Raw genomic sequence first — 9,214 nt, 5'->3', positions numbered from 1 at the left:
TTCCGAAATAACGATCGAATCGATGAAATTTTTTAACAACAATATTAAGACGTAATTAATAATTGTCTTAATTAATTGCGTAGTATATTCGAGGTATAAGAGCTAGAGTAAAAAGGGATAAGTAAACGTGTTATGTAGGAAAAAAGCGAAAGAAATCACAGGTTGCCGGGCAACCCTACACGAGATTACAAGGCCTTAGAAACCCCCGGTTTATTACCCCACGCAAGGACAATGACAAGGCTTTTCAATTTTCGGCTGTGATAACTCGCGATGTTATTACGCACAGCTCTCACACGTACAAATGAAAAATCGATTCATCAGTCTTACCGCTATTATATGTGTCCGAGAGAGCTGAGCATGTCCAGCAATTTTTTCGCTATTTATAGAAATAGGTATATCATCCAAGCTCTTGCGGATTATTTTTCCCCGAATTTTCGTCTAGCTTAAATCATACCAAATTGTGCTCGATTATTTACAAGCTATATTATGATTATACCAACGTGTACCAACGCGCGCCAAGAATGGCAGCTATTATGTTTATAACATAAAGCAATAAATCTTCTTCTTGAACGTAAACTTATACGAGGGTCAACTAACCCGCGGAATGCTCGCAATCGAGCTTACACGATCAGCTCCATTCATAAATGGACTTCTTCAAGTTGCCTTTATCGTCCGGATGTATCATCATTCATGCCGTGTAAAACGCGCGAATATAGTAGTAAATATTAAATATGTAAGGAAGTCACGTCTACTGTTAAACAAAGGCATTAATTTGTATTACCTGCTTTTCCAACCATTTCAAATTACACTTATCTTACTAATACTCAATTTTTGTAAAATTAAACAAATCTAAAAAGAGCTGTACCACTTGTGATACTCGTTAAATTAAAAATCCATATTTTGCAATATAATAATTATCACCTTTTCTCCGTAGGTATATCATGTGCAAATTAAAAATCTTTAACCATATACATCGTTAAAAAAGGAGCCGAACCGGTGGTCGGTATAAAAGTTCTTACTATACTTTTACTTATATGCGGCGCTCGCGTCGCTCCGAAAACCACGTGGATGCTTTACCACTTTACTGCAGTCATGCACGAATGCCGGATCGTGTAAACACACGGGGGGTATTCCAATCTCTGTTCTCTAATACTTTTTTCATAACATTGCGAATTATTTAAGATTAAATAAGGTTTCGTCAAGATGTCGGAGAAACAGCAGTTTGACGAGTTCTTGGGTGGCTCGGAAAAATTGCCCAGAGATGCTCACGTTATCAAACTTGCTACGGCTAGAGCCAGTGAAATAGCCGCTATGAACTATAAATTAGGTATGTTTTTTTTTAACTTATACTAAATCACTGTCTCTACATTTTATTTGAGAGTAGACCAGTCAAGTTCTAATCGTCATATTTTTTTAGATCATCCCTCGCAGACAAAGCTGATATTTCAAAAGCTCCCTGTACACATGCGTCGCAGAGTGATGTCCCACAATGCCAAGCGTATGCCAAGAAAGTTGAGAAATGGACACTTGAGTCAGATGATCAAGTCTGGCCTGCCACCCAAAACCAAAAGACCATCCAGAAAGTATCGCAGAAGACCTAAGAATTTACTTTTGGAATACAACAGAAGACAGAGAAACAAGTTTTGGCTTGAAACTCACATCTGGCATGCCAAGCGTTTTAAGATGATTGAGAAATGGGGATTCAAATTGGCAGACCACTCAAACGATAGGTGCTTCAGGGCAAGTTACAGAGCTGTTACAAATCATTGCTTGATTCAGGATATCTCTTATTACACATGTTTAGAAATTGAAGGTCCTGTAGACATGCTCAAAGAAAAACTGAAGATGCACTGCAACCCAAATGAAGTGACATTTGCTGCCAAAGCTTACATTAGTGGGGAGAGAGAAGGTACTGTAATGTTCTATAAGAAAAATGGATATCCATCGGATCCTATCGGATATGTGCATTTTTTGTGGAAACCTAACAATCCTGATACTAAAGCCATTTGGATTTGGGTACACCCTGCATTTTACAGTGAGGTACTGGATGAAATCACCTCTAACTTTAATTTTGAATTACACGAAAGTAAAGGTCACATTGATATCGAGAGTGAAGCAAGTCAAGAGAAAATGAAAAACGAAGAAAAAGAAATAGTTGCTCCAGCTTTGAAAATCTTTATGACAACTAAAATTCCAACTTACAGTAATCCAGAAGGATGCAAGTTAACAATACTAAGGAATTGTTTGAACAGATTTCGGCTGTGTGGCCCTTTGGCTCTTAGTATATTGACAGATGCATTCAAGTTACCGAATATCAATTCAAGAAACAACACTTTAGGAATTGATGCAATAATTATAGATGATGAAGAAATTGTTGAAAAACAAGATTCTGAAGAGAAAAAGGATGAATGGCAAATGGATGTGGATACCAATGATAAATCTGATCACTCAATTGATACCTGGTTTCATACCTATTATGAATCACAAGATAATATGGAAGTATTTAAAATTCAGAGAGATGTTTACAATAATTTTAGAAGTTTAAATTACGCAAGTCAATTACCGCCAAACATGGTACTTGCATTAACAGTTTTAGATCCAAGATTTTTCTTACCTCACAAAAGAACAAAGTCTGTTCAAAGCTCAGAAGTAGGAGGAGGAATTCCAATGCCTCCAACTTCATCTAATAAGAGTCCCCTGTGGGATCTGAATGTTCGAAACTATGTCACCAGAAACTGTATATCAGCGACAGCTATTCATAAACTAAGAAGCCAAAATCTAGTCCCTGGTGTTGAGAATGATCAATTTTTCAATGAAGATATCATGCACAAAATACCAATACTTTTGATTCAGAAACCTGGTGATTCTCACAATAGCCTTGATTTTGGATCTGGAATTGACATTGTTTTCCCAACTGGTTGGGCTGTACCATTCTGGTTGGCTCTTATTATGCGGTGTGCTAGACCTGGAGGATTAAGAGAATCCAAGTCAATAGCTTATGAAAGTTCAAATCTCAATGTTCCAACCATAAATCATCCAGATACAAAAGCTTATAGAGTTGAAGCTGAGGAGGAAAAATTAAGACTGACCCAAAAATATTTCAAATTACCTCCAAACAAACGCACCAATTACATTAAATTTGGAATCAGCAGTCCTTTCTTTTGTGAATGGAACATGCTTGTGAAAGAATGGACTGGTGTAGATACTTTTTACGTTTTGAGAGATTACAAAATTCTTTCAATACTTGGCACAAAACTATGTCAAGATTTAGAGAGGAAAAGAAAAATTGCAAAGAAAGAAGGACAGGAAGACAGATCATCACAGGATGTAGAAAATTTTATTGAAAATAAGAACTGTCTCGTACCTGTAAGAGTCACAGCTGGCAGCAAAGGTTTATCAAAAGACTTTTCCATAATTTGCCTACCTACAGAAGAAGACTTGGCAAAATATAAAGAGGATAAAAAGTGGTGCGGCCCTGTGGAATCTTTCAAAGTTGATCCCAATGAAGAAAAACGTAAAACTTTGAGAAAAGAACACATTGCTTCATTGAAGAGATTAAGAAAACAAAGAGTTCGCGCCAAAAAGAAAATAGAAAATGAAGGCTGTAATATGCCTATCGAAAATACTGAAGAAGTTAAACACTTTAATAAATTGAGAGACCTGGTAAAAAAGAAACTTGGTGACAGTAACAAAACTCTTATTGATAATCAAGCCCAAATGATGTCAAGCCTGTACTTACCCAAATGTACTGGTGTAAGGCATTCCTGTGATAGAGAAGTGATTGGATATGTCACTCAAGGTGGATTTTCCCTTTCTGAAGCTAAGGGAGTTGGTTTGGGATATATAGTTTTGTTACCAGCTATTAACTTGATAAAAGAAAAAACGAATATGGTCCTTACTAGAAACCCTACAACTCGAAAGTATAGAATATGCAAAATAGAGATATTGTATTAAAATGTATCAAAGATTTTTCAAAGATATAAAAAAGTACATTCAGTAAGAACCATTGTAAATAAGGCACATTCAAAAGTTGAGATTTCAAATATTTTATATGTAAAACTTTTGTAAATAAATATCGTTATTTATCAAAAAAAATTTTTGAAATATTCAAAAAATAATGGAGTTATTGCATAACTTTTTCCACTAGTAAGTACCAAAAAAGCACACTTAAGCAAATAAAAATATTTGCATAAAATTAAGTCATCTTAAATAAGAAAACTTCTTTAAAATTTGTACTCTATCAACATTTTACAAAAATAGATCTTGATTCTTTGGTACTTAACAATTGCACCTCTCTAATCTTCTCAAAATCATTCAAAAAGTGTAGCTGGAATATCCTTCCTGTACGGCAAACTGGTTTGTGTTCCTGATTTCAAAACACTCTGTGCGGCTATTTTATTTGCCCTTTTTATGGACTCTTCTAATGGAAGATCTTTGTGGTATGCTAAGAAGTAAGCAAGTGCTCCTATGAAAGCATCTCCAGCTCCCTGCAAAAAAGATTGTCAATTAAAAATACAACTTGCAAAAAATAATTGAGCTTGGAATTGAAACCTGATACTCACAGTAGTATCAACAGCCTTTACAACCTCCGCTGGTGTATGTACAAATTTCTTCTGGCTCTGAGATGCATGAATGGCTCCTTGGGCTCCAAATGTAATAATAACTGTATTGCAGCCTAGGGAGAACAATTTGTCCACAGCATCTTGAGCATTCTTCAACATCAAGTGATCTATTCCAGTTATAAGTTCTGCCTGTAATTTATCATTAATTTATTGCATTTAACTTCTTTAACTGACATAAAAAGATTTCAAATAATTGCACAACTGACTTCTGTTTCGTTGACACAAAATATGTCAGCTAATTTTAAAATATCTGGATGGACACTTTTCACAGCTGGTGCACCATTAACAATTGATATACCATGTCCTTTGTATAGTTTTAATGCTTCTAATGTAGCTTCTAATGATGCTTCAAACTGACAAACGAGTACAGATGCAGCTTGAATTTTCTCCTTGGCCTCCACTACGTCTTTTGGAGATAAGAGTGCATTGGCTCCCGGGACAATCACTATCACATTTTCTCCTGTACAAAAAAAAATTAAATTCCCAATCAGAAAAGTTTATAAAATCAAACGAAATTGAAGATTATGATTTGTTTGAATTACCTGTTTCTGTAACTATGATTTGAGCAATACCAGAATGAATATTATTTTGTAATTTTACATGAGTAACATCAACATTCTCTGTTTTTAGTTTCTCTAAATATTCTTTTCCAAGTGAATCTGATCCCAACTATGAAATAACGTTGTACATAAATAAAACAAATTATCAAAGTGTGAAATAATAAAAAAAAGTTCATTTTTTCTTACTGAAGTAACAAATACTGTGGATGCTCCCAGTCTAGCTGCAGTCACACATTGATTTGCTCCTTTTCCACCAAACCCTTGCTCATACTTGTTTCCAATTAAAGTTTCTCCAATTTTTGGCAAACGAGATGAATATCTGTAAATAAATGTGTAAAATTTTCTCTAACTCTCAATGAAAATAATTCAGGAATAATGTCTTTTAAATATGCAAACTCACGTGATGAAGTCAATCATGCAAGATCCAACCACAGCAATTGTATTAGACATCTTGACTTTCGAGTGAAGAAAAGGACTTCTTAATGAATTAGAGTCGATTGTGAAACAGTTCTTTCTGAGTCAGTTTTTGCTGCTTATATTCTTTATATACTTAGAGATTACACCCTATCAGTACTGATAAGTTCCACGTTTTTTGCATAAAGCACAAATTCAGCTGGTAAGGTGATGAACTTTGACTGTTTTATTATAAAGGCAGATATTCGAGTATTGATAAGTAAAGCAATGTTTGTTTTATGCCAACTCGCTACCTAAACAAACTTATCTGATTTTTCAAGAACCAAAAACGCAAATCGAGAAATTAGTTAGTCCTATAGCGAAAAAAAGCATATGTTGATTTTTCAAGGTCTGGTATGATTTGCGATAGTGGGAGCATCAAATGGAACAGCTGTTAAAACACCTGTCGAATTTGAAAGTTCTACACTATATAGAGCTTATTATAGTATTGATGACAAGATAACGTTAAGTGCATTACCGTCACTGATAAGACTTAATAACACGAGCATTATACGCGAGTAGCGTCGAATGAAAAAGTCTAACCTAGCAGAACAAAATAGCAGACTACACATCAGCTGGGTTCGTTAAAGGCCACGGATTGGTCGAACCGTTGAATTAGTGAAAGAGCGGGAATAGTTTGAAATTCCTTATTTTGGTATAACTTATTTATCTTACAGGCGTTTACACAATTAATATTTTGACGTGGAGACGTGAGGATAGGAGTTATCTCAAAGTGCTACAATTAAAATGTTTCAAGAAATATGAAAATTAGACAGTAGATGTGCATTGACAAAGAACTACTCACATTTTTGCAAACATTGCGTGAGCTACTTCAAAAAAGTCATGATTGTAATTTTAAACGTATATATTTGAGTTTTCCGTGGAACTTCTATTGTAAACGTTTTTTTTTGCACTGATGGATATAAGGTGTCGAAAAAAGTACACTAAAGGCAAAAAGCATTGCTCTTATAACGAGTAAAAAAGAATCTTTATTCAAATCGCAAGGAGATTATTATAACTGTACAAAGCCTTATATACTTTTATTTATATTCACGCAAATTTCCTTTTCAAGGGGTTTTGCATATTTTAAAACATATTTCGAGTCCGAAGTCGATTTTACATACAGTATTTACAGCAGATATATACAGTCTTTGTTTATTTGTTGTAAACAAATAACTCTTACACAATAAAATGTAGTTACAGTTTAGATATAAATTTTAACTTCTTTTGGGGTACAAATAGTCTTTCATATACATATAAATATAAATGATAACTTTTTTTAATGAGCTTATATTTATAAAATTCAACAACTAAATATTTGTCATTTTTGGAGTTTGCTTCTTGTCGCTATAACCATACGATATACGTTAACATTTTTAAAAAGCACATATGTATATGTATATATGCAACATTTATGAATGCCACTATTTTCAAATAATTTCATTGAATCCTTGCAATAAATAATCTTATCCACAGCTTCGCTTTATGAAAGTTTGATTGCAAAGTTTTTCATTCTTATTGACTGCAACAAAGCTATTATTGATAAATACAAATTGGGCAGTTTTGTGATAATTGTATGTTCATATAAATGCAATTTGGTCGATAAAAACCCAATTACTACTTGATCACCGTTTTTTAAAAGCGATGAATAAAAACTGTAAGGATTACAAATGCTATTCAATACATACACGCATATAAAACCAGCGATTAAGCTCGAAATTCTATAATGCAAATATTTAAATACGTTTCACTGGTTTAGTTTGTCTCTTTAACCTAGTCTTACAAGCTATTTAATATTGATCAATGACGAATCAATAATAGAATATTTTCACTGGGGTAGTCATCCTAACGATCTTTTCTAACGTTGTGAACAATAACAAGCATCCAGCACAATAATGAAGCTTTTACATGTCCACATTACGATATCTCAAGTAATCGTTTACATGTACTCACTACATCGCTACTACTCTTGATAATTGTAACGCGAAACTTTGTTACCGTTCAACATCGAAAAGCATCGTTCCTCCACGACATCTCAATTCGCGCGCATTCACTCATCGGCAAAACAAAGCTCAACGCATCACTCGCTAATGTACAAAATAATAAATAACCAAACACGAGAACAGCTCTCACACTTCACTCAAACCGAAAAAAATCCAACAAACAAAGAAGCGCATTACGCGATATTGACAGCGTCTACTTTATAACCATCGAACGGTTGCCCAGCCGGATGCAGCTGCTGCGTGACTCCGCTCTGCTGTAGAACTGCAGGTCTGGCTGGTTTGCTGGGCGCCGCCAGAATTCTACTCCAGGCTCTGCATGTCTTCCCCGACCAGACCCACATGCCGCTGGTGACACCGATGACCAGTGACAGGAAGAGCCTGAGCAACGCGACCTCGAGTCCTGCAGCAGCTCTGTAACTGCTCGGTCCAGGAACGCAGTTCTGAGACGAGCGACAGTCGAGTGCCGCGAGAAGAGCGAGGGTCCTCCATCGGGGCCTGACGTGGGCCTCTCGCAAAGCACAGGCAAGACTGCCAAAGGCTGGCAGCGCGTACAGGATCGCGAACACTCCCAGACGAGTCATCAAGCGTTCCAGTTTCGTTGCGCTGCGGCCGGCCAAGCGAACAGCTCTTCGAACTCGGACGAGAGCCGAACCGGCGACGGCTGCCAGGAAGCAGCCCAGCAATAGGAGAGACGCGTTCGGGAAGACCTCGAGCCAGAGGGTCGACTCGTCAGAGACCTGGCAGAGCCCTGTGAGTTCGTCGGCCGAGATGTTCCTGGAGATGAGCGTTCCTGAAATCGAGCATAGATTATTCAGTAATCGGTTTATAATGATAGAGTTTTAAAATTAACGCCAACGTTCCTCAGAGAGAGAGAGAGAGAGAGAGAGAGAGAGAGAGAGAGAGAGAGAGAGATTTTTTAGATTTAGATTTAATTGTTTGTTATTGTTGTGCATTGTGTTGTACATATAGAATTATAGTATATTATAAAAATAATAGAGAGAGAGAGAGAGAGAGAGAGAGACCGACGAAAATTGAATTTTAAAGCCTTACTGCGGCCGGCGCTTATCTACTCAAACAAGCTCAACCCCCCCATAATCCTTGAAAATGCTATACTACGCGAGTGTACTGAAAACCGCAGCACAGCTTCCATAATTCAGCAAAGCCCACGCAAAAAGAGCAGCTTAAAACACCGAAATAATCCAACCGAGAATGTACAGCGAACACTCATCCTCGACGAGAAGCTCTACTGCGTACACTACATGATGCAGTTGGTCCGAAAAGCTCTGGCCACGGAGAGGCTTAAAGCTCTAGCCGCAGACTCCTCCGTCGCACTTACCTCCGGTGAGCAGGACGGGTAGACCCCAGGCAGCGGCGTGCAAATAAGCCGCGATGTTGTGCAGGGCTTCGCTGCTCCACTCGTTGCGTGCCGAGAGCAGCCAGCAACCGCAGAGGATCGTCCACCAGAGGCTACTCGCCAGGCCGAGGTAGTAGCGGCAGAGCCACCAGATCGTGCAGGCCACACTTCGCAGACCGTCGTTCACCTGCGAATGTAAATATTCGATAAATGACTATTTTT

At 37.0% G+C, this 9,214-nt stretch overlaps 3 protein-coding genes across 5 annotated transcripts in view; 1 reads left to right on the top strand and 2 right to left on the bottom strand.

The window, feature by feature from the left end:
* Positions 1-138: 138 nt before the first annotated feature.
* On the top strand, positions 139-4,095 carry LOC100115548 (ribonucleases P/MRP protein subunit POP1). The gene is made up of 2 exons (XM_016988067.3): positions 139-1,327; positions 1,418-4,095. The coding sequence occupies exons 1-2, from the start codon at positions 1,204-1,206 to the stop codon at positions 3,952-3,954; spliced, it is 2,661 nt and encodes an 886-aa protein (XP_016843556.1). The 5' UTR covers positions 139-1,203; the 3' UTR covers positions 3,955-4,095.
* Positions 3,944-6,175, bottom strand: LOC100115590 (ribokinase). The gene is made up of 6 exons (XM_001600223.6): positions 5,583-6,175; positions 5,369-5,501; positions 5,165-5,291; positions 4,829-5,082; positions 4,563-4,751; positions 3,944-4,487 (listed from the first exon to the last, which is right to left on the bottom strand). The coding sequence occupies exons 1-6, from the start codon at positions 5,630-5,632 to the stop codon at positions 4,311-4,313; spliced, it is 930 nt and encodes a 309-aa protein (XP_001600273.1). The 5' UTR covers positions 5,633-6,175; the 3' UTR covers positions 3,944-4,310.
* Positions 6,176-6,593: 418 nt separating this feature from the next.
* LOC100115634 (frizzled-4) overlaps positions 6,594-9,214 on the bottom strand; it is a 45,168-nt gene continuing 42,547 nt past the window's right edge. For all 3 annotated transcript variants that reach the window (XM_008210440.3, XM_001600250.6, XM_008210439.4), the window contains exons 5-6: positions 8,975-9,179; positions 6,594-8,428 (exon numbers count right to left, since the gene is read on the bottom strand). In XM_008210440.3, the coding sequence (XP_008208662.1) occupies positions 7,812-8,428; positions 8,975-9,179 (822 nt within the window). In that variant the 3' untranslated portion in view covers positions 6,594-7,811. The remainder of the gene's footprint in view (positions 8,429-8,974; positions 9,180-9,214) is intronic.

The sequence above is a fragment of the Nasonia vitripennis genome, chromosome 4, assembly GCF_009193385.2.
Source record: "Nasonia vitripennis strain AsymCx chromosome 4, Nvit_psr_1.1, whole genome shotgun sequence".
NCBI classification, from domain to species: domain Eukaryota; kingdom Metazoa; phylum Arthropoda; class Insecta; order Hymenoptera; family Pteromalidae; genus Nasonia; species Nasonia vitripennis.
This window is presented reverse-complemented; position numbering and strand designations above follow the sequence as displayed.

Bases quoted from the DNA above. Each gene is read 5' to 3' on its own strand.
- LOC100115548 (XM_016988067.3), top strand. From the start codon at position 1,204: ATGTCGGAGAAACAGCAGTTTGACGAGTTCTTGGGTGGCTCGGAAAAA. The intron at 1,328-1,417 runs GTATGTTTTTTT...ATATTTTTTTAG, and splicing joins CGCTATGAACTATAAATTAG to ATCATCCCTCGCAGACAAAG.
- LOC100115590 (XM_001600223.6), bottom strand. From the start codon at position 5,632: ATGTCTAATACAATTGCTGTGGTTGGATCTTGCATGATTGACTTCATC. The intron at 5,292-5,368 runs GTAAGAAAAAAT...GTTATTTCATAG, and splicing joins CCACAGTATTTGTTACTTCA to TTGGGATCAGATTCACTTGG. The intron at 4,488-4,562 runs GTGAGTATCAGG...TCTTTTTTGCAG, and splicing joins TAAAGGCTGTTGATACTACT to GGAGCTGGAGATGCTTTCAT.